This window comes from Eubalaena glacialis, chromosome 2, assembly GCF_028564815.1.
Source record: "Eubalaena glacialis isolate mEubGla1 chromosome 2, mEubGla1.1.hap2.+ XY, whole genome shotgun sequence".
NCBI lineage: Eukaryota > Metazoa > Chordata > Mammalia > Artiodactyla > Balaenidae > Eubalaena > Eubalaena glacialis.
Genome location: NC_083717.1, coordinates 63,347,197 through 63,372,841, shown reverse-complemented (window position 1 = coordinate 63,372,841; position 25,645 = coordinate 63,347,197). Strand labels below are relative to the sequence as shown.

The window sequence follows — 25,645 nt, the reverse complement described above, 5'->3', positions numbered from 1 at the left end:
AAAACAGTGCAAGCAGCCCTGACCATTCCCTGGGGTCCCCCTAAAATTTTGACCTCCCAGCTTCTGTCAGTCCTAACCTACCATCTGCTGGAGGTGCAGTTGCAATGGCTGCAGGCTCAAATATTCAAAATATTCTCAACAACTAAGCTCAAACATGCTTCTGCTGAGTCACCCTCTGGCACAAAGCGTTTTCTTTACAATGCTCTCCTCTATCCTCTGAGGCGTAAATTGTAAATATCGTAGCTTCACTCTACAGAGGTGGGTTAAATGACTTCTCCTGGGTCAGGCAACAAATGATGGAATAAGTGATGCATCAGATTGGAAGAGACTTCAAGGGGGTCTTCCTGTCTATGCTCTGATATTTGACTATATATTTGTAGGCTTCAGGGTTGTAAATTTCCTGAATATACAGCTCTGAGATTAAGATTTTGAGATACAAAAATTTCTTCCTCAGCTTTAGCTTCAGTTCTTTATGATATGGCTGAAGATGTTTCTTCTTGTTCCAATTTGCGTGGAGATAAAGATAGGAAAGGGTTCATAACCACCTCCCCCGTGTCAGCCCTTTATACCCTCAAAATGATTTTTAAGTTATCCATTTCACTCTTTCATATTAAAATTTGCAATCTTTTTGTTAAAAATAATTGAGGGCCTACCATGTGCCAGGAACTCTGGATTCCAACATAAGTAAAATATAAGCCCTCCCTTGAAGGTATGAGTTCATGGTCTTTCTTTAGCGTTTGCTTCAAGTTCCTATTTCTGACTCTAATCCAGCTTGGTAAAATGTGCCCCCAAATCTACCAGAAGGCAAACATTTTACTAGCTTATTAGTATTCTCTGTGTGTTTAACAAGTGGAAAAAGTCTGTATTAATCTCTCTTCATGTTGTGCCAGTGATCAGCAGCCTGTGGACAGGTTGGAATTGTCTGTGCTCAGTCACATGGAAATCCCTTCAATTACCTGAAATAGAGCAGTTCGTTTTTGCCTGCGAAAGAAACAGAGCAGAAACTTGAAAATAATTGCTTTCTAGAAGTGAGTGTAGAGTTCCATGGAAACATCCCTTTCTTACACAGCATTCCCAGGTCTGACATCATGGAGACACCTCACCTGGCTTGACTTATGCAAACAGGGCTTTTCTGGGAAACCCCACAGCCGCCAGCAGTGCCCTGCAGTTTGCAATCACTGTGTGGTCCCCAGAGCTGTTGCTGAGGGACATGGCAGGCAAAGTAGGGGTGCATATTTCTCTATCATCTAGGAGACCCAAGGAGACTGAAGCGATCATTTCCTTTGCTGACTCAACATCCTAGGGAGAGGGGTTGGATGGGGTCCCTGGCCTGCTTTGAAAGAGACGTGTGAGGATTCCAAAACCAGCCCTGCAGCCTGCCTCCAACGATTATGCTGACTACTCATGAAACCAGCATCTCTCTGTCATTTGTGCCACCTGCAAAATAGAGTTACACAGTAAAAGGATTTGGGATCAAAAAATGTTCAGTGAAATAAATGACCATTTTTTTATACTTTGGGGCTACGTTTTAAAAAGCTGGTAACAGTCTCCTAAGAGGGGGATGGAGTAGCTCCTAGTCACCTGCTATTCATTAGTCCTGATCACAAATGCTGTTGTTCTACTGCTGCTGGTCAGCAAGGCATTGGAGGGTCTGCTTTGGATGCGAGAGTGACTTTTCCCTCCTCTTACTGCCTTTTGTACCATCTTCTTGCATGTGACTATATTATAGCTAAATATATGAAGGCAGGGAACTGTCTGCCTTGTCTGTCCCTGTCTTAGTTTGGGTTCCCCCAGAAGCAGAGCCTGAGACAAAAATTCAAGTGCACGTAATTTATTTGAGAAGTGATCTCAGGCAACACTGGTAGGGGAGGGAGACAGGGAAGAGAAGTTAGCCAAAAAAGAATCATCACCAAGCAAGTTACATCATGGGTAACTGGAGCCTGATCCCACGGGTGAACTCTGGGGAATGGGGTATTACACAAATCTCAGAGTTGTCCCACTTGAGGAGTGAGGAAATTGGGGTATGTATATGCCAGTGTCCATTAGTCATTGGTTGAGGGCTGTTCCTGTGTAATATTAATTTTATATCCATATAAGAAAATGAACCTTAATTCTTACTTCACTTTATACAAACAATTTAATGCAAGGAGGATCATATGTAAAAGATAGAACTATAAAGTTTCTAGAAGAAAGCATAGGAGACTATGTGTACAACCTTAGAGTATGCAGGGATTTCTTAGGTAGGACAAAAAAAGCACTAAAAAAAACCCTGAAAAATTAATAAATTGGACTTCATTCAGAATTAAATACTTCCGCTCTTTGGAAAACATTGTTAATGAAATGAAAAGGCAAGTAATAGAATGGGAAGAATATTTTCAATACATATATCTGAAAAAAACCTGTATTTAGAATACGTAAAGAACTCCTACAAATCAGTAATGGCAAAAGTTTTGAACAGATGCTTCATGAAATAAAATACACAAATGGCCAGTAAGCCATTTGAAATGAGGCTCAACATTATTCATTATCAGGGAAATGCAAATTAAAACCACAATGAGATATCACTATATATCCACTAGAGTTGCTAAAACTGAAAGGACTGGACAATACAAATGTCAGCAAGGACAACTGGAATTCTCATATTTTGCTGGTAGGAGTACAAAATGGTACAACCACTATGGAGAACTCTCTGGCAGTTTTTATAGGGTTAAACATATCTAGCTCTAGAAACTAGCAATTTCACTCAATATTTATTGAAGATAAATGACAGCATATCTCTACAAAAAAGACTTGTACAAAAAAATGTTCATAACAGCTTAAAAAGCCAAACAAACAGAAAACAATTCAAATGCCCATCAACAGGTGAGGAACAAATCATGATATAATCACACAATAGAATGCTATTCATCACTAAAAAGTAATGAACTACTGGTACATACAACAACATGGATGAAGCTAAAAGACAAAATAACACTGAACAAAAGAAGCAGATATAAAAGAGTATATTCTGTATGGTTTTATATATATATTAAGTCCAGAAACAGGAAAGCTAATCTACAGTGATTAAAATCAGACAAATGGTTGCCCTTGGGAGTTGGAGACTGACTGGAAGGAGGCAATCCTAAGGGAACTTGGGGCTTTTGGAAATGTTCTGTATCTTGTTTGGATGGTGGTTACATGAATGTATATAGGTGTCAAAACTTGCCTAATCGAACATATAAGATCTGTGCTTTTTATTGTATAAAATTACACCTTAATATTACAGATTTCTCTTTAACAAAGAAAACACAATGGCCATTAAAAACACAGAGTAATTTGCTCAATGTTCTGTCTACCTCCCCGTCTTGCAACCTGACACTAGAGCATATGCTTCAGGAGGGCAGTAGCCACATCGGTTTTGTCATCTACTATATCCCCAGCACCTAGTACAGTGTCTGGGACCTCTTGAACACTCAAGTCACATTTGTTAATATCATAGGTTTTTAAGAGCCTCTGTGCATTGAGCTGTGGCTTTAATCTCCCTTTGCAGATATGATCTGTTCTTGGCAGACATTGGTGGCCCCAGAAGCTTGAGCACAGGTGCATTGTCTAGGAAGGGAGCTTGCAGGTGGGAGCCCAGCAGGACCGTGGGTGTCCTTGGGCACTGACAGGGTCCCAACTGTGAGCACCATCTGCTCCTGTGAAGGGTTCTGACAGCATCCGCAGCCCTGGGCCTGGAAGGTGAGCACCTCTGAGACCGAATGTCAGGCTCCCATTCCCATCCTCCTGCCTACAGGGAGCCCACGGAAAGTCACTTTAACCCTGCAAATAGAAAGTACCCACAGTGTACCGCTTTGTAATTTACCAAGAATTTTCCCACGTATGATCTTACTTTATCCTCCCTAGGACCCTGTAAGGTGGGTATTTGCTAACCCTGTTTCACAGAGAAGTTAAGTGACATCCCAAGGTCACACAGCTGGCAAGTGCTGGAATTGGGATTCAAACTAAGTTTCTAACCATTTACTACTATATTAAATACAGTACTACTATGTCATTTAAGGACCTTCAGAAGCCATTTCTAAAATCTGACCCCTTCAAGCTCTACTGGATTAATGGAAAGCTAACTAAAATATATCCCTTGTCTTGAATGCAATTTATTCTACACGTCCCTCAAAGATTAGTCTGCCTGGACCACCATTATGATAGTGTCACTCCCCTATGCCAATTTTCCATGCTCCTCACCATCTACCAAGTAAAATTCACTCTCCTTAGCTGCTGTTCAGTGCTCTTCTGCCTAACTCACCTTTGTAGCCTCATCTTCCTTAAAATCCCTTGCATTCTGGCTGGTTATGTCACTATCCTCACCTCTGCAACTTTGCTCCTCAACTTGCCCTCCATCTGGAATACCAGTTTCTTCCATCTTCCCTTGGGATGCTTTTTCTCACCTTTCAAGTTAGGACTGAAATGTCACTGCCATTCCTGTTTGTGGACTTTTACCCTATCTGAATCCTTAGAGCACCTTCCACTTGGCATTAACTGTCGGGTATCATAGGTACCTCTCTTTGTCTTTTTTATTAGATCCTGAGGTCCTAGAAGGATAGATGCTGCCTTACCCATTTCCATAACCCCTGTGGTGCCTTACCCATTTCCATAACCCCTGTGGTGACTAACATAGTTATATACTGTAGATATTTAATGGTGCTTTGTTGAGTGAATAAATTACCACTTCTCCAACCATTGTCTATACATTTAATACCCTTTGAAATGCATGGTTTTAAAAACTGTTTGCATTTTAACTCTATTAGTTTGGTTAACATAGCTTCCATCTTCCATACACAATGCTTCTGATTTGACACAAACTGGATAGATACCCAAATTCTTTGCAATTGGGGTGGACACATGGAGAGATTGCAGAGTCCACAGTTCCACTCTGGCTGTGTAACCTTATACAAATTGCTTCTACTCTCAGGACATTATTTTGCCTCCATCTATTTAATGGGGGTAATAATCTCTGTTTTGCTTCTTTAATTTACCACAAGGTTATTGAGAGGACAAATGAAATAACAGATGTAGAAGTGCTTTGTTGATTATAAATCACTCAGGCCTGTCATTGAGTTGCACCTACTTTTGATTGAAGCACACCTTTCACTGTCTGCAACATCCCACCCATTCTCTACCTTCTTTAAAAGAGAACTTGCCCGTCTGGAGGGAATATGTCTAGTGGGCTGCAGGATGATGAGGAAATAACCCTACTTCCTGAATGGTGGGTGGAACTGGGGCTGTGTTGCGGTGGGGTTGAGGTGAGCAGCGCCACTGTCATCGGAAAGTCTTCTGTGAGGAAGGAAAACACACTTGTCCAGACAGCCTCGAAGAGCCGGCCTAGTCCCAGCACGTAGAAGTCACAGGGAGTCGTCCAGTTTTCCCAAAGGTCTCAGAGCAGCCGGACAATGACCTGGGCTGCCTGAGGGAAGGGGAGGGCCCGAACGAAGCAAAGGCAAGACCAACTACCATTTATAAGCGTCACAGCCCCACTTCAAGATGGAAGTTACCATCCTCACTCTGTCCACCCCGACAAGAAGACGCTCAAGGTACACAGCTACGCCTTTAACCCGAAGAGCACCGCCCCCAACCCCTACTCCCCTCCAACTCCCCCACCCCGCTCCTCCTCACCCAGCTTCCCGTTCGAGTCTCCGGGGCCTGTCCATTGGCTTCCACTCTTGGGGAGGGTGGGCCTTGGGTCACCTCGCTTCCTGATTGGTTAGTTGAGCCGATTGGCAGGCACCCGCGAGCGGCGGCTGCGCTAGCCAGGAGGCTGAACATGGCGGAGGCGGGAAAAGAGCACGCGGACTTCGGGCTTCCGGAAGGAGGTGCGGCACAGTGGCCTCTACAGCGGTATGGCCGCTTCATGCCCTCGGGCACTGGAGAGCCGCCTGGGCCTGGCCAGGAAGCTGGCACAGCCTCTTCCCCAACATGGAAGGTGAGGCCTGAGGGCGGGAAGGGCCGGGAGGCTCTCACCCCGCCGCGGGGAGGGAGGGGAGACTGTGGCCTGGTACCCGAGTGCCCTGCTGAGAGCCACGCCGACAGAAGGAGAGGACTGATAGGGGCGGTTAGCCGACAGCTAATGTAGGAAATACGTATAATGATTGGAACCCAGTGCATTCTCAAAATAATTATGCAAGGGAGTGGTAAACGTTCATATATTCGACAGATATTTACTGAGCGTCAGTTATGTGTTAGATTTTATTCACGGTGCTCGGGGATGTATATCAGTGAACAAGGTATAAATGATCCCTGCCCTCGTTTGTTTTTAGTCTAGTGGAGGACATAGTATTTATGCAGATACTGTATAATTATATAAACTAGTTTCACATCCCTTATGTGGAAGGGAGGGTTGAATAGTCTTTAATCAAGTTGTCTTTCTTCAGGCAGTCAAGCATTACACAGAAGAAGGACTAAATTTGAATCCTAGCTTTGCCACTGAATTTCTGTGACCTTGGTTAAGTTACTTATTCTCTCTGTACCTTATTTACCTTATCTTAGAATAGGGATAGTAATAGTATCTACTTGGTAAGATTGTTGTGAGCACTGATTAAGTTAATATATATAAATCACCTGGAACAGTGCCTCATATAAAGTTATGTAAGGGTTTACTGATATTATCCTTTTTTTTTTTTTTTGTCCTGGTGATATGTTTTAATGCCATGGGTTGCTGATCATTCAGTTCCTTTTGGTCTGGCTTGACTATTGGATGTGGACCCTGGGGTTTTGGATTATGCATGTGTGTATATGTTGGTGTGGTTTGGGCAGCAGCGGGTAGGAGAAAAGTAAAAGAAAGAGAACAAATATTCCAGGTAGAGTATGCAACGTGTGCAGAGGCCCTGCACCTGGAAAACCTCAGCATTTGTAATGTGCAGACAGAAAGAGTAAGGCTGGTGCTTAGAGAACAAGGAGACTGATAACATGGGATGAGGTTGTCTGGAGAGGTAGGCAGATGCCTTGTGAACAGTGTCCTAAAACCAATAGGAAGCCACTGAAGGATTTTAAGTTGGAGCATTTTCATCTTTGAAAGTTCACTCTGGTTGACGTGTGGAGATAGAATTGGAGAGGAATAGAATTGGAGAGGAATAGAATTGGAGAGGAATATGAGTAGAGTCAGGAAGATCACATAGAATGCTTTTGCAGTGTGGCAGGCAAGAGATGGTAATGACTTAGACGGGAGGGCAGGGGTGGGAGGATGGGGAGGGAGGATGGCAGTAGAAATGGGGAGACCGGGCATGTTAAAGCTATATTTTGGAGGCCAAAATGACAGGACTTGGAGATTGATTGGGTATAAGTGGTGAGAGTAAAGAACTTTTGGGTTTCTGGCAGGATCAACTGGGTTGGGAAACATTGGAGGAGGAACACTGAAGGAAAGATCCAAGACTTCAGTTTCAGATGTATTGGGTTTCAATGTGTTTATGCAGCATCCAAGTGGGGATATTGAATGGGTAGTTGGGTATGCTGGTCTAGACTCAGAAGAAACATCTGGGCTGGAGATGTAAATGTGTCATCAACACGAAGGTGACATTTATAGTTATGAGATGATACGAGATTCCAGGATCAAGCCCCAAGGTAGGTCAGGAGGGGACCGAGTCCCTAAAGAAGATTGGCAAGGGACAGAGAGTTGGGAGGCACCCAGGAGAAAGCAGGTCCATCAAAGCTACAAAAAGTTATTTCAAGAGGGAGAGAACAATTAACTTTGTTGAATAATGCTACAGAGTGAAGGATAATGACGACTAAGGGGTGTCCATTGGATTTAGCAACATGAAGGTCCTTAATGGTCTTTACCAAGAGAAGTTTCAGTGGAGTGAAGGGGGTGGAAGCCAGATAGGGGTGGGCTGAAGAGTGACTAGTAGGTGAGGAAGTGTGGCCAATGTGCGTGGACACCTCTTCTCAGAGACCTGGCTGTGAATGTGAGTAGAGATGGGGCATAATGAATTGTTCACCAAATCTAGACTATTAGAGCTAAGACCATTAAAAAAAGCATTAAATACTTAGTTGTACTCTTGTGGAACACGGTATCCTGAGAAATTGTATAGGCTGCAGATGCAAAATAGGGTGAATAAAGAGTTAAATTGAAGAATGACTAATCTATAATAGGATCTTGTAAAAAAAACTGGGAACGTTTGAGGACATAATTAATTTTTGAAACTGCCCAACAGGTTCCTTGATACCTTCTCTTAACACCCTTTAAACCCTTTCTCCTCAGGCATCTTTGTTGGATGCATGGCCTCAGATGCAACTGGGTAACTATTAGATTCCTATCTTGCAACCCAGAGGCCAGGGACATTCGACCATCCGAAGGAGCTGTTATTACTTTTTTTCCCTTTTCTTTGCAAAGCTCTTCATAATTGCGTATAAGGAGCAGCACTTTTCAACAGTTTTCTGATGTTTGGCATAAAGCCACAGCTACAGTGACAAGGGATGAGGTTTGGCTTTTGCAGTGCTTTTGAAAACTGAACATTTGTACCTTCCTTTGAATCTGTGCCGAACCATCCTACCTGCTGTGATCAGTTTCAGCCCAGGTCTGTCATTTTGGGAGGGAAAAACGAAAGAGAAAACAAGATTTGTTCTATTTTATGAGTTCTGTGACTATTGTGCAATAGTAATGATAAAAGATGAGCCATCTAAAGAGCTTTGCTAAGTCCCATGTGAATTTTTCATTTTAAAAATATGTGGTACCTGCAGTAAAAAAATGTGTTAGGTAAAGCATAAAAATATATTATTGTGGAGAATAGAGTCATTCTGGGCTTTTTTTTCTCTAGGGGACCTTTAAGTTCAACCTTGAAATCTATTTTGAGTTTTTTCATTTTTTCCTGAAATTGTGGGGAGAATCTGATTTCCTGGTACTGTTCTATATAGTTGTTTAATTACAGAGAAGACTTTCATCACAGTGGCTACATGCTAAGGCAAAAATGTTGACTTAAGAGAAAAAATGAATAGTACAACAAGTCTGGTACTTCTAAGACTTGAAGTCCTAGTTGAGAGGTAAAGTCAAGTCTAAGACATCTTATATATAGACTATGGAATGTATATATTGATTTATTTGTCTGAATTGAATTATTATGAAAAGTTACTATCTGTAGATAAGTTAACCACAATTTGGAAGCAAATACCTTTTTGTAATACTGTAAAAAAAAAAAAAGTGTGAAAAAAAATCAACAGTTTAGAACTGTGCTACTCAGATGTCAATGTGCATGGAAATCACTTGGGGATGTTTTTGAAAAATGCGAATTCTGACTTAGTAGGTCTGGTATGGGCAGTGAAATTCTGTAGTTCTAACCAGCTTCCAGGTGATGCTGATGCTGTTGGTTCAAGGACCAGACTTTGCGAGGCAAGAGTGTAGAAGACCTTGAATGAAATGGGCAGCCCTATAGTAAAATTAATAAAATAAATTTGTGGAGTTATGAGGTAAGGCAATCAGATTCATAATGAATATGCAAACATTTTATTAATAGGGTTAATATTTAAACCATCTGTCATTTAAGTGGAATGAGCAAATGAAATACATCTTGAACTTGATTTTAATTCCTTACATCTGTTAGCCCAGCCTTTCTGAAAGGATTATCATAATAACAGATTGCTCCATTTTATGTATTTTATGGCTGAATGTAATTTAGTTTACTAATTTGAGAATAATTTTGAAAGGTGATGTTAATCGCAGGTTGCTTTTATTTTATTTATTTATTTTTTAAACATCTTTATTGGAGTATAATAGCTTTACAATGGTGTGCTAGTTTCTGCTGTATAACAAAGTGAATCAGCTATACATATAAATATATCCCCATATCTCCTCCCTCTTGCATCTCCCTCCCACCCTCCCTATCCCACCCCTCTAGGTGGACACAGAGCACCGAGCTGATCTCCCTGTGCCATGTGGCTGCTTCCCACTAGCTATCTATTTTACATTTGGTAGTGTATATATGTTCATGCCACTCTCTCAGTTCGTCCCAGCTTACCCTTCCCCTCCCCGTGTCCTCAAGTCCATTCTCTATGTCTGCATCTTTATTCCGGTCCTGCCCCTAGGTTCTTCAGAACTTTTTTTTTAGATTCCATATATATGTGTTAGCATACGGTATTTGTTTTTCTCTTTCTGACTTACTTCGCTCTGTATGACAGACTCTAGGTCCATCCACCTCACTACAAATAACTCAGTTTTATTTCTTTTTATGGCTGAGTAATATTCCACTGTATATATGTGCCACATCTTCTTTATCCATTCATCTGTCAGTGGACACTTAGGTTGCTTCCATGTCCTGGCTATTGTAAATAGAGCTGCAATGAACATTGTGGTACATGACTCTTTCTGAATTATGGTTTTCTCAGGGTATATGCCCAGTAGTGGGATTGCTGGGTCGTATGGTAGTTCTATTTTTAGTTTTTTAGGGAACCTCCATACTGTTCTCCATAGTGGCTGTATCAGTTTACTTTCCCACCAACAGTGCAAGAGGGTTCCCTTTTCTCCACACCCTCTCCAGCATTTATTGTTTGTAGATTTTTTGATGATGGCCATTCTGACCGGTGTGAGGTGATACCTCATCGTAGTTTTGATTTGCATTTCTCTATTGATTAGTGATGTTGAGCATCCTTTCATGTGTTCGTTGGCAGTCTGTATATCTTCTTTGGAGAAATGTTTATTTAGGTCTTCTGCCCATTTTTGGATTGGGTTGTTTGTTGTTTTGATATTGAGCTGCATGAGCTGCTTGTATATTTTGGAGATTAATCCTTTGTCAGTTGCTTAATTTACAAATATTTTCTCCCATTCTGAGGGTTGTCTTTTGGTCTTGTTTATGGTTACCTTTGCTGTGCAAAAGCTTTTAGTTTCATTAGGTCCCACTTGTTTATTTTTGTTTTTATTTCCATTTGTCTAGGAGGTGGGTCAAAAAGGATCTTGCTGTGATTTATGCCATAGAGTGTTCTGCCTATGTTTTCCTCTAAGAGTTTGATAGTGTCTGGCCTTACATTTAGGTCTTTAATCCATTTTGAGTTTATTTTTGTGTATGGTGTTAGCAGGTGTTCTAATTTCATTCTTTTACATGTACCTGTCCAATTTTCCCAGCACGACTTATTGAAGAGGCTGTCTTTTCTCCATTGTGTATTCTTGCCTGCTTTATCAAAGATAAGGTGAACCTTTTTTGTGCATGGGTTTATCTCTGGGCTTTCTATCCTGTTCCACTGATCTATATTTCTGTTTTTGTGCCAGTACCATACTGTCTTGATTACTGTAGCTTTGTAGTATAGTCTGAAGTCCGGGAGCCTGATTCCTCCAGCTCTGTTTTTCTTCCTCAGGATTGCTTTGGCTATTCGGGGTCTTTTGTGTTTCTATACAAATTGTGAAATTTTTTGTTCTAGTTCTGTGAAAAATGCCATTGGTGGTTTGATAGGGATTGCATTGAATCTGTAGATTGCTTTGGGTAGTATAGTCATTTTCACAATGTTGATTCTTCCAATCCAAGAACATGGTATATCTCTCCATCTGTTTGTATCATCTTTAATTTCTTTCATCAGTGTCTTATAGTTTTCTGCATACAGGTCTTCTGTCTCCTTAGGTAGGTTTATTCCTAGGTATTTTATTCTTTTTGTTGCAATGGTAAATGGGAGTGTTTCCTTAATTTCTCTTTCAGATTTTTCATCATTAGGAAAAATGATGTATAAGAATGCAAGAGATTTCTGTGCATTAATTTTGTATCCTGCTACTTTACCAGATTCATTGATTACCTCTAGTAGTTTTCTGGTAGCATCTTTAGGATTCTCTATGTATAGTATCATGTTGTCTGCAAACAGTGACAGCTTTACTTCTTCTTTTCCGATTTGGATTCCTTTTATTTCTTTTTCTTCCCTGATTGCTGTGGCTAAAACTTCCAAAACTATGTTGAATAATAGTGGTGAGAGTGGACAACCTTGTCTTTTTCCTGATCTTAGAGGAGATGGTTTCAGTTTTTCACCATTGAGAACAATGTTGGCTGTGGGTTTGTCATATATGGCCTTTATTATGTTGAGGTAAGTTCCCTCTGTGCCTACTTTCTGGAGGGTTTTTATCATAAAAGGGTGTTGAATTTTGTCGAAAGCTTTCTCTGCATCTATTGAGATGATCATCGCTTTTCTCCTTCAATTTGTTAATATGGTTTATCACATTGATTGATTTGCATATATTGAAGAATCCTTGCATTCCTGGGATAAACCCCCTACTGGGGTTTATCCCAGGATAATTGATCATGGAGTATGATCCTTGATCATGGTGTATGATCCTTTTAATGTGCTGTTTGCTAGTATTTTGTTGAGGATTTTTGCATCTATGTTCATCAGTGATATTGGCCTGTAGTTTTCTTTCTTTGTGACATCTTTGTCTGGTTTTGGTATCAGGGTGATGGCCTCGTAGAATGAGTTTGGGAGTATTCCTCCCTCCGCTATATTTTGCAAGAGTTTGAGAAGGATAGGTGTTAGCTCTTCTCTAAATGTTTGATAGAATTTGCCCATGAAGCCATCTGGTCCTGGGCTTTTGTTTGTTGGAAGATTTTTAATCACAGTCTCTATTTCAGTGCTTGTGATTTGTCTGTTTATATTTTCTGTTTCTTCCTGGTTCAGTCTCAGAAGGCCCTGCTTTTCTAAGAATTTGTCCATTTCTTCCACGTTGTCCATTTTATTGGCATAGAGTTGCTTGTAGTAATCTCTCATGATCCTTTGTGTTTCTGCAGTGTCAGTTGTTACTTTTCCCTTTTCATTTCTAATTCTACTGATTTGAGTCTTCTCTCTTTTTTTCTTGATGAGTCTGGCTAATGGTTTATCAATTTTGTTTATCTTCTCAAAGAACCAGCTTTTAGTTTTATTGATCTTTGCTATTGTTTTCCTTCATTTCTTTTTCATTTATTTCTGATCTGATCTTTATGATTTCTTTCCTTCTGCTAACTTTGGGGTCTTTTTGTTCTTCTTTCTCTAATTGCTTTAGGTGTAAGGTTAGGTTGTTTATTTGAGATGTTTCTTTCTTGAGGTAGGATTGTATTGCTATAAACTTCCCTCTTAGAACTGCTTTTGCTGTATCCCATAGGTTTTGGGTCATTGTGTTTTCATTGTCATTTGTTTCTAGGTATTTTTTGATTTCCTCTTTGAGTTCTTCAGTGATCTCTTGGTTATTTAGTAGTGTATTGTTTAGCCTCCATGTGTTTGTATTTTTTACAGATTTTTTCCTGTAATTGATATCTAGTCTCATAGCATTGTGGTCAGAAAAGATACTTGATATGACTTCAATTTTATTAAATTTACCAAGGCTTGATTTGTGACCCAAGATATGATCTATCCTGGAGAATGTTCCATGAGCACTTGAGAAGAAAGTATAATCTGCTGTTTTTGGATGGAATGTCCTCTAAATATCAGTTAAGTCCATCTTGTTTAATGTATCATTTAAAGCTTGTGTTTCCTTATTTATTTTCATTTTGGATGATCTGTCCATTGGTGAAAGTGGGGTGTTAAAGTCCCCTACTATTATTGTGTTACTGTCAGTTACCCCTTTTATGGCATTTGCCTTATGTATTGAGGTGCTCCTTTGTTGGGTACATAAATATTTACAATTGTTATATCTTTTTCTTGGATTGATCCCTTGATCATTATGTAGTGTCCTTCTTTGTCTCTTGTAATAGTGTTTAATATAAAGTTTATTTTGTCTGTTATGAGAATTGCTACTCCAGCTTTCTTTCTGACACCCGGCCAGAGCACCAAGACCCTGTCAGCCACATGGCTCAGAAGAAAAGGGAGAAAAAGAAAGAAAGAGAGAGAGAGAGGGAGGGAGGGAGGGAGAGGGGGAGGGGGGAGGGGGAGGGGGGAGGGAGGAAGAAAATAAAGTTATTAAAATAGAAAAAAATTATTGAAAATAGAAAAGTAATAAATAAAAAGAAAGAGAAAGAAGAGAGCAACCAAACCAAAAAACAAATCCACCAATGATAGAAGTGCTAAAAACTATACTAAAAAAAAAACAAAAACAAAAGCAAAAAACGGACAGTAAGAACCCTAGGACAAATGGCAAAAGCACAGCTATACAGACAGAATCACACAAAGAAGCATACACATACACACTCACAAAAAGAGAAAAAAGAAAAAAATATATATATGTAAAAAAAATTTAAAAAGGAAGAGAGCAACCAAATCAATAAACAAATCTACCAATGATAATAAGCTCTAGATACTAAACTAAGATAAACATAAAACCAGAAACAAGTTAGATGCAGAAAGCAAACCCGAAGTCTACAGTTGCTCCCAAAGTCCACCGCCTCAATTTTGGGATGATTCGTTGTCTATTGATGTATTTCAGAGATGCAGGGTACATCAAGTTAATTGTGGAGAATTAATGTGCTGCTCCTGTGGCTGCTGGGAGAAATTTCCCTTTCTCTTCTTGTTCACACAGCTCCTGGGGTTCAGCTTTGGATTTGGCCCCACCTCTGCATGTAGATCGCCTGAGGGCGTCTTTTGGGAAGTCTGAGGTCTTCTGCCAGTGTTCAGTAGGTGTTCTGTAGGAGTTGTTCCACGTGTAGATGTAGTTTTGATGTATTTGTGGGGAGGAAGGTGATCTCCACGTCTTACTCCTCCGCCATCTTGAAGGCACCCCCGCAGGTTGCTTTTCAATTAAAGTTTTACCACGTTTTTCAGATTCCAAGGATTTCTCAGACATGCCCTAATTGGTTGAACCTGACAACTTCTTATTTTTTTCCTTTCAAAGGGAAAAAAATCCTTTAATTTTTAAAGAAGGAACTTAAAATAATTGCCCTACTTAGAATTAAGAAATACAAAATGAAGTTTGTACTTGAACTGTTAAATGCAGATTCAACATAAGATATACTTTGGGTCCTCTTAACAGTGTCCTTTTTTTCTTTATATTCCTTGTGCCTGCATATTACCTAGCATATGATAGGTGCTCAGTAAATGTCTGAGTGTGTGGTAACTTTTCTGAACTTTTTTTATGATAGTGTGCTAATTATGATGTGATAGCTACTATTTATTGTTTACTTTGGGATATTTCTTATAGCAGCCCTATGAAGTAAATATTATTATCCCCTTTTATAGATAAGGGAACTAAAACTCAGAGAGGTTCAGTGGCTTGCCCAGGAACACAGATAAGTTAAGAGAGAATTCAGACCCTGTTTTTCATGCCTCTAAAGCTTGTTACTTTAACCACTATGCTGTTTGTCTTAGAAGTGTTAATATTTCATTTGGGGAATAGCAGTTCAGTTATGTAGATGAGGACTTTTGAGATTAACACACAGGGTGAAAATGATAAAAATGATTGTAGGGTTTTTTTTAAGGAAAATTTAAGATTCAGTAAAAGCCCAAGAAAATTATTTTTGAAAATAGTGAAGTAGTAGTTCTTCTTTGCATACCTGGTAATTTTTGATTGGATGCCTGATATGAATTTTACCCTGTTGGGTGAAGGATATTTTTGGATTCCTATAAATATTCTTGAGCTTTTTGCTGGGATAAGTTATTTGGAAACAGTTTAATCCTTTCAAGTCTTGCTTGAGCTTTGTCAGGTGGGACCAGAGCAGCATTTGATCTAGGGATCATTTTTTCCCACTCCTGAGGCAAAATTCTTCAACATACGTACTCTACTCTACGCAGTGTCCTTAAATTATGAAGTTTCTCACTCTGGCTGATAAGAACAGACCCTATTCCCTGCCCTGTGTAAGCACTCAGGATTCTTCCTTTAAGTCCTTTCAGGTGGTTTTTTGCCCAGCCTCTGGTCATTTGCTCACACATGTGTGTATGCTGAAGATTTGAGGAGGGGTCTCTCTTGGTACAGCTCTCTCTTCTCCGGTATTCTGGCTTGCAAACTCTAGCCACACTGACCTACCTGGACTTGGCAGCTCTCTCCCCTCTACTCAGGGACAGCTCACCAGGTTCTGCCTGTGCTCCTTCTCCTTGTACTTTGGCCTGTAAACTTTCCCCAAGAAGTAACTAGGGCAACGGTAAGGCTCACCTCCTTTCTTTCTGTTATTTCTCAGGAATCGTGTCCTTTATTACTTGATATCCAGTGTCTTGAAATCTGTTGTTTCCTCTAATTTGTCCAGTTTTTTAGCTGTTTCAGGCAGGAAGGCAAGTTTGGTCCCTGTTACATTATGTTGGCCAGAAGTGGAAGTCCATAGTGGGTCATTTAATTCAGTCCCATTTTGTCATTTTCCACTTCAGTTCATCAATTCAACAAAAATTATTAAATTATCTATTTGGTACTTGGCATTTAGTTAGGCACTGGAGAAGCTATGGAACTGTCCTTGTGTTTCATCACAATCTTAAAATATTGGGGCACTTGAGCACAGGATTACAAAAATAGGTAGGGTCTGATCACTAGAGCGGTGTTTCTCAAAGTGTAGTAAGTAGGCAGAGTACTTTCAACAGTCCCTTGGGGGTGCTTGTTGAAGATGCAGATTCATGGTTCTTGTGCTAGACCTAATGAATCAGAATCTCTGAGGGTGACTGTCTAGGTGATTCTTATGTACTGCAATCTGTTTTCATGCCCCATTTCTGAAGGAAAGGTGGGGAGAGGGAACAATTGATAAAGTAATACTGATACTATTTAATGATTTATAATTTATGAAGTATTTTCATAAACCTCTTCACACTAATTCTCACATTTAATAGCTCTATTTAGATCTAATTACCATGTTATATACAAGAAGCTGATGCCTGGCTAGGTTAAATAGCTTGCCAAAGGTTTACATGGGAGTGGAAGAACTGATTCTAAAAGTCTTGTCTTCCTCAAGCCATTCTGCTGTGCACTGCTGCTACCGACAGTGGTATCTTCTCTTATGAAGATGTACGGGTGTCAAGAGTTACTATTCTTTCATGCAGCTTGCTTTTTTAAAGAGTTAACAGGTTATGTTGCTTTATTGATTAGGATTAAGATTGGCTCTGAATAATAGAAAATGCAAAATAACAGTGGATTAAATAAGACGCAAGTTTATTATTCACATAACAGTACAGGGCTTGTATGACACTCCACAGTGTCAGGAAATGAGGATCCTCCTATTTTGTTCCTCTGCCACGCACGGCCGTGGTCTCATAGTCCAAGATAGAACTGATATTCTAGACAGCCTGGTGGAGGAAAGGATGAAGAAGTAGACAAAAGATTCACACCTGCTGTCCCCTAAGGAAGTTTCTGGTAAGTTGCCACATGACACCTCCTCCTGTAGTCAGAACTTAGAGCTGTGGTCATCTTAACTGTATGGACAGCTGGCATATGTAGTCTGAATTCCACGAGATCATGTGTCCAGCTAAAAATCAGGGGTTCTATTACCATATAAGAAAGAAAATGGTTATTGGAGAACAAGAGAACAAGTCTCTTCTGAATCTGGAGACTGCTAAGAAATGAAGGCTTATTCCTGGGGGCCCTGGTTGGAACTCAAAAGGCATTTCTAATAACAATAGCAACAAACAAAAAAACTTATTTAGTACATAATTACTATATGTCAGTACCTAGAATGGTGATTGGCAGATACCCCCAAATCTTTATTGAATGAATGAATCAAGGTCAGGTATTCTGGTAAGTATCTGATTTTGCATTATGTCATTTAATCTTTCTAATGACCCTATAAGGTAGTTATTACTTTTTTTAAGTATACTTCCAAGTTGCAAAACAAGGATTTGATCCTAAATCCATCTGATTCCAGATAATGTCTTTTTTAAAGTAGTAGTCATTGGTGTTGTTCACCAGATATACTAAGATTGCATATCCCTGGCCTCTTTGAAGTTGTGTGTCATGTGACTGGTTTTGGCCAGTGAAATGTGAGCAGAAATGACCTATGTCAGGGACAGGAGCTTTAGGAGCCAGTATATGATTCATTGTTATCTTTCTCTTTGCTACAGTGTTGCAGGTATCTGCCGCTCTGTCAGCTTAGGTCCTACTGTGAGAAAGATGGGCAGTGTGAGGTAGAGTGGGAAGACAGGTAGAAAGAGGATGCATAGGTAGTGTGAGTGAGAAATAAAACCTTTGCTTTGGGGGGTTGTTAATTTCTACAGCATACTCTAGCCTACACCTGACTGATATAGAAATAATTTTTATAATTGTGGTTATGTTTAATTGAATTATATGTCACATACAGTGACATATTGTAGATTGCTTAGGCTTTTGAGGAAGAACCTTCTAACAGATGTTCTAACATTTTTTTTCCTATGACAAAATTTTTTTTCCAAAGCACCAGATTATAAATACATATTTCCAACTCTTTTCTCCTTCAATAAACAAAAGGTTCATTTTATTGTGTAACAGACATAGTTTTCATAGAGACTATGCCTTGTTTGCATAACATGATTTAAGGTAGAATTTATCTAGACAAATATAGTGAAGTTTTTGTTTTCAGTTTAGTTGTTGAAGGAGTCTAAGAAGTTATAGTTTAAAATGAGGCCTGAGAAAATTAAAATTCATTCATGTTTAGGATTTGTTCCCTGCCTACCATGTGCTGGACACTATTCAGGGCTCTGTTTAGAGATGATTAAGGCATCACCATTGGAAGATCTAGCCAATTAAGCTCAAGTACCTGCTCATTTGGAATCTAGGGTGCTTTTCACCTAAAAAATGACAACATGGCATCCGAGAAATAAATTAGAGTGTTTCTTGAACTCAGATTTAGAAATACAGTTTGGATATTGGAACTGTTATGGGCGTAAGTGAACCTTGTTTGTGAATAAATAGAAGAGAGTGACTATGAAGATAGCAAGGCAGGTGTGAGAGTTGCAGTGACCTAGGGTAGGTGTGCCAATGGGAGGTACCACTTTCTGGTATACTTGGTGATTTTCATAGGATTTATTAGTTTGGGAGATTTTTAAACGTATTGGAGAAATGTCCTAGGACTGTGTTTTATAGAAAGAACAATAACCAGAAGGGCCTTGATGGGTAATCAGGGCATAAAGAACTTATTCCTCTGTTGCATGGGAGGTCTTTTGAGTAAATATATTTTGCTTATGGCTACTAATCAAAGTGATCAAGTTAACTCCAATAGCTAGGTTTAAAAGGACTAGATAATTTCACGATTATTAATCTTATTTGGGTATATGTGGTAAAAGAAGGGGAATCACATCTCATGCTCTGATGCATGAGATGATATTTTTAGATTCTAAAGAAAGAACAGATTCCCCAGGTATATATAATTACTTTTTTTTTCCTCTTTGGGTGTTATGCTCTTATAATTGTGTTTATTATTATTGTTACTGTTAACACTTTGCATTTCTGTGAAACATCAAAAGCAAAATACTGAATTTTACAGTTTGGTAGTGGGTATGTAGCAGGGCCACTTTCATTAGCATAATATGTCCTACAAGTTTGTTGAAATAATTTATGAGGCTCTTTAGCTACCAGGAGTAAGTGAGGAGGCAGCTAATAGCCTACTTAACAATTTTGCACATTTTTCATATTTTATGATGCATAAATCATCAATGTGGGCCAATATATAGAGTGCTGACACTTTCTGAGGGGTCTTAAAAGCAGGAAAAAACTCAAGTACATAATTTGTCACATCTGACAAGTAACACTATTTTAGCCTTTCATGTAGGTATAAGTTACTTTAAGGTAAGTACATTTGAAATACTTTTCTATATTTTCATATATTTCTTTTAACCTTTTTCCTAATTAATTTTAGATTAGTCCTATAGGACATACGGTCTTGCACAAATACATGAATATAAAATAGGAAAAGGCTCTCTGATCATTTAACCAGTGTATAAGCTGTGCCTGAAAAGCTGTGCCTGTATAAGCTGTGATAGGCAGGCTCTGTATCTCAGTGTGTGCTACTGTGTTGATGGCAAAATACTACAATAGCAAGAGCTCAGGTTGATGTAAATCTTTCCCCAGTTTTATTGAGGTATAACTGATGTTTGACATTGTATAAGTTTAAAACGTACAACATAATGATTTGATAAATGTATATATTGCAAAATGATTGCCACAGTAAATTTAGTTAACCATCCATCACCTCACGTAGTTACAAATTTAATTTCCCTTGTGATAACTTAAAATCTACTGTCAGCAACTTTCAAATATACAATACAATTTTGTTAGCTATAGTCATGATGTTGTACATTACATCTCCAGAACTTATTTAGCATATAACTGGAAGTTTGTACCTTTTGACCACCTCCACCCATTTTGCCCACCCCCGCCTCTGTTTTCCACCAATCTGTCCTGTCGCTATGAATTTGTTTTTTCTTTAATTCCACATATGAGTGAGATCATCCAGTATTTGTCTTTCTCTGACTTATTTCACTTAGCATAATGCCCTCAGGGTTCATTCATGTTGTCACAAATGTCAGGATTTCCTTGTTTTTTTTTTAATGGCCCAATAATATTCCATTGTGTGTTTGTGTGTGTGTGTGTGTGTGTGTGTGTGTGTGTATACATACCATATTTTCTTTATCCATTCATCTGTTGATGGACACTTAGATTATTTCCCTGTCTTGGCTATTGTAAATAATGCTGCGGTGAACATGGGGGTACAGGTATCTCTTTGAAATAGTGATTTTATTTCCTTCTGATGTATACCCAGAAGTGGAATTGCTGGACCATATGGTAGTTCTACTTTTAACTCTTTTTTAGGAAACTCAATACTGTTTTCCGTGGTGGCTGTACCAGTTTACATTCCACCAGCAGTGCACAAGGGTTCCCTTTTCTCTACATCCTTACCAGCACTTGTTACCTCTTGTCTTTTTGATAATAGCCATTCTGACGAACGTGAGATGATATCTCATTGTGGTTTAGATTTGTATTTCTCTGATGATTAGTGATGTTGAGCACCACTTCATGTACCTGTTGGCCATTTGAACATGTTCTTTAGAAATATGTCTTTTTAGGTCCTTTGCCCATTTTTAAATTGGATTATTTGATTTTTGGTGTTGATTTGTATGAGTTCCTTATATTTTTTGAATATTAACCCCATATAAGATAGGTGGTTTGCAAATTTTTATCCATTCCATAGCTTGTCTTTTCATTTTGTTGATCATTTCGTTTGATGTGCAGAAGCTTGTTGGTTTGATGTAGTCTGCTTGTTTATTTTTGCTTTTGTTGCTTGTGCTTTAGGTGTTATATCCAAAAAAAAAAATCATTGCTGAGACCATTGTCAGGGAGCTTTTTCCCTTTGTTTTCTTCTAGAAGTTTTATGGTATCAGGTCTTACATTTAAGTCTTCAATTCATTTTGAGTTAAATTTGTGAGTGATGTAAGATAGGGATCTAGTTTTATTCTTTTGCATGTGAATATCCAATTTTCCCAGTACCATTTATTGAAGAGACTGTCTTTTCTTCATTGAATATTCTTGGCTCCCTTGTCAAATATTAGTTGATTTGTATATACATGGGTTTATTTCTGGGTTCTCTATTCTGTTCCATTGGTTTATGTGTCTAGTCTTTTGCCAGTACCATAATACTGTTTGGATGACTTAAATCTTAAGCAACATTTAGGTTAGCAACTAGAAAGAAGAGAAGATATGAACGTGGTATATGTTCTGACACCTTAAAATAATCTTTTTCTTTGAAGACTTTGTCGTTAAAAATAACTTTTTTTGAGTTTTTTATATTGTGCTAATGTGAACATTCCAGTAAAATGGTAAATTATCACCCATTAAATATATTTCCCAAGAGCCAGAAATAAGTAATTTTTTTCTCAGCTTCTTGGATTATATTAGGCATTATGATGTTTGGAATTTCTCGGAAGAGTTAGGATATTTCTTGTAGCATCCTTTGTAGTAAGCTGAATGCTTTTTTTTACCCTTGCTTCTATTTAGTCAACAAAAAAGCCTTATGTAAAACTTTTTGATTATGCTTGAATTTCTATATAATAAAGGTAGACGGAATATACGGTAAACCCACATGTACATATCAGCAGCTTCAACAATTACCAACTCATGGCCAATCTGACTTCGTTGCTACCCTATCCATGTCCATCATGTTATTTTGAAGCAAATCACAGCCATCATACCATTTCATCAGCTATTTCAGTTGGTATCTCTAAAAGATAAGAACTTAAAAAAACAATCGTAATATCATTTTCACCCTAAAAAAATAATGTTTTCTTAATATCATCAAATAGTCATTGCTCAAATTTCTAATAGTCTCATAAGTTTCATAATTCTTTTAAACAGGACCATACGTAGATGATTGATTAGTATTTCTTTTATTCTTTAAGGTTTCTTCTATGTGATCCACCTCTCTTCCTTCCTTGCAGTTTATTCGCTGAAGAAACCGAGTTCTGAAGAATTTCTGACAGTATGATTTTGCTGACTGCATCTCTGTGGTGCAGTTAATGTGATCCTTTGTCCTCTGTATTTCTTGTGAATTGATAACTGAATCTAGAGGCTTGATCAAGTTCAGGTTGAGTTTTTTGTTTTTGTTTTTGGGGTTTTTTGGCCCGACTGCTTAGTAGGTGGTTTAGTCTTCTTCCCATTGGAAGTGTGTAATGCCTATTTATCTCTCTGGGGAGTTGCCGCTATTGAAGCACAATGCCTAGAGCCATTAATTAATTAGGAGTTGCAAAAATGTTGATATTCTAACTTTATCATTTTTCTTCATTTATTATCTGGAATATAAAATATTTTATATTCTTTACAAAAGTAAAGAAAGATTTCCTCATATCCAGTAGAGTTTACCTGGAGGTCAGTTTGTATAGGAGAGGTAGGATAAATGCTTGATTCTTTGCCTTCATTTACTAAAAAAAAAATTGAGTTTGTTCTCCAGAATCTTCTGGTGTTGGAGAGTGACTTTTTTTTAAGACTGGAAGCTTTTAAGATCTTTATCCTTTAAATTTAGAAATTTTATCAGGGTGTGTCTAATTGTTGATTCCCTCCTCCCCCCCATCAAAGCCTGGAACTCGAACCTTTCCATCTTCTGTCTCATATCTCTGCAGTTGTGGAATAGTTGTTCTGCTATCTGTTTAATCATTGCCTTTGCTCTGTTTCTCCCCTTCCACTTTAGCTCCCGTTAACATTTGTTCTCCTGAGGCTGAGTCTTTGCTCCACATTATCTTGTACACATGATTTCTTCTTTGTAGTTATGCTCTGTGTTTCTGAATATTTCTCCTACGTGATCTTTCAGACCATTAATTTGGTCTCCAGTTCTTCAGTTAAGCTATTGAATTTTTATATGTTTTTAGCTCCAAGTCTCCTTAAGTGTTCTTAATAATAATTATTATTAGGACTTCCTTGGTGGTCCAGTGGTAAAGAATCTGCCTTCCAATGCAGGGGACGTGGGTCCCATCCCTGGTCGGGGAACTAAGATCCCACATGCCGCGAGGCAACTAAGCCCACGTACCACAACTACTTAGCTCGCACGCCTCAATGAGAGAGCCCACGTGCCGCAAACTACAGAGCCCACGTGTCCTGGAGCCTGCGTGCCACAACTAGAGAGAGAAAACTCGCATGCCACAACTGGAGAGAAGCCAGCGCGCCACAACTAGAGAGAAACCCCAACAGACCACACCGTAACAAGAAAGATCCTGCGTGCCTCAACAAAGATCCCGTGTGCCGCAACTAAGACCCGACGCAGCCGAAAAAAATAAGGAAAATAACTAAATAAATATTAAAAAAACTAAAATAATAACAATATTATTATTATTGTTATTATTTTTTGGCTCAAGCTGATGTTGATCTCCTCTGGCAGTTTTGTTCTGCTAGGAGCCACCTGTTCTGGGTTTTCTGTTTGTTCTTTATCGCTTTAGCCTATCTGGTATGTTGTCGTTTTCCTTTATCTAACTTATGCCTCTTCTTACTTTTGGGGCTCAAGTCCAACATACCTTAAGCGTTAAGTGTTGGGAGGTGCATGAGTCTCAGCCTTCTAGGTCTTCTGTAGAGGAGTAGAAAGGACTCAGCTAAGTAAGTTTCCCAGCTCCACTATGACACCTTAGAGGCTGGGAGACCAGTAGGAATTTCAGAATACACAGGCTGGTCTTCTTGGGGGTGGAGGGGATGACCAATTTCTACGGGTTAGTCTCTCTCCCAAGAACTGGGGCATTCCTGCCTTTGCCCTAGGGCTACTTGCTTAGGCTAGAGCCTCCAGTCTCATCCAGGGGGAAAACTCAGCTCTTTTCATCTGGATCCTGAGACCTCAGCCCACCCTTCTGGCCCACTTGGATGCTGATTTTAATAACTGCTCAAGGAAAGGTAATTGGTATTTGGATTGGATTTAGGAAGGGAAGACTGCAGGGATGCAATCAAATTACATTTTTTCTTGAACCTCTTGGAAGTCTTAAATTAGACATTTTCAAACTGAGCATACCGTAAAGATCTTTCAGATGAAATATTGCAACAAATATATGAAAAATAGTAACTGTGGAATTCCCAGATACCTGGTATCCTTCCCACGCGATACCTAGTAACCTTCCCATGCCGTCAAGTCTTTGCTCAAGCCTCACCTCAGTGATGCCCATGCTGACCACCCTATTTTAACATTCATGCCCTGTCTTTACACTCCCATTCCCCTTACCCTGCTTTGTTTTTTCCCTAGCTCCTAGCACTTTCTTACATACTAGATAATTTACTTATTTATTATGTTCAGTGATGTGCCTAGAACATATGAAACCCAAAATGGATAATTTTTAACACTTTCCTCCCCTAAATGATGAAATTATTTTCATAAAAATTTCATAAATGAAATTATTTATTATGCAGACAGTGAAATTTATTGAGATTCATTATTATAAGCGTGGCAGTAAGATAAATAAGAAAAAGGAAATGCACGCTATAGTATAAGGCAGGAAAAAAAGCACAAATGTTTAGCCAGTTTTTTATATCTAGGTAAATGTCTGAACTTTGCTTCTTTGGTTAGAGGCTGATATTTTATGTAATTGATTTCTCTTTAACTTATAAGTGATTTTAAAAAATAATACTGAAAATCTCCAAACATACAATCTAGGCAGCTAATGATAAAATTGCTGATATGTTTTATTCTCTTTTTTGTTATTTAGTTTGGAAACATTTAACAGTTTTAAAAGAATATTTTAATATTAAAGGTATTATTCAAATTTAGTAACATTTTGAGTGTGAACTAAAATTTGCATTTGCCAAACAAAAATGTTCCATCCCGTTGCTTGCACTTTCGTTGTTTTAAAATTTTAAGCACAAATATAAATGCCAAAAAGAAGATCCCATAAAATGACAGCATTGTAATAACTCACGTTCTGTTTCTTGGTCTTTACAGTCCCTGTGCTATCATTGTTTATTTTGAATCTATGGTTTAAATGCAGAAGAGTATCATACCACAGGGTTGAAGTGAAGTGCATCCTAAGAAAGGGTTTGAGACAAGAACTTTGCATTAGGCAAGCTTGAAGTATGTCAAAGCCTTGTGAGCATCTCTTGAAACAGATGTATGTGGTTAAGTCTGCATGTATGTGGGCCAGCTTTATAACTGGGAGTTTTCCAAATGAATGTCTATGTAGAAAACAACGTTTATTAAAGAATAAATAATAAAAATCTGTTAATTTGAAACTTACGTGTGTATTATTTAAACTCAGCAGTAACTATAGCAATTGTTTAGAACTTAGATCAACAAAAGATTTTTTTCAGGGAGGGGTATTTCATCAGTGACATTGATTAGAATTGCTAGCGCATGATAGTAATAAAAAGCAGCTGCTTTTTAGTCAGTTTGACTATTGTTTATAAATTCTCAACAAA

The 25,645-nt window shown here is 38.6% G+C and overlaps 1 protein-coding gene across 2 annotated transcripts in view; it reads left to right on the top strand.

Annotated features, from left to right (window-relative positions):
- Positions 1 to 5,797: 5,797 nt before the first annotated feature.
- Positions 5,798 to 25,645, top strand: part of REC114 (REC114 meiotic recombination protein) — a 104,062-nt gene continuing 84,214 nt past the window's right edge. For both annotated transcript variants that reach the window (XM_061180082.1, XM_061180081.1), the window contains exon 1: positions 5,798 to 5,956. In XM_061180082.1, the coding sequence (XP_061036065.1) occupies positions 5,798 to 5,956 (159 nt within the window). The remainder of the gene's footprint in view (positions 5,957 to 25,645) is intronic.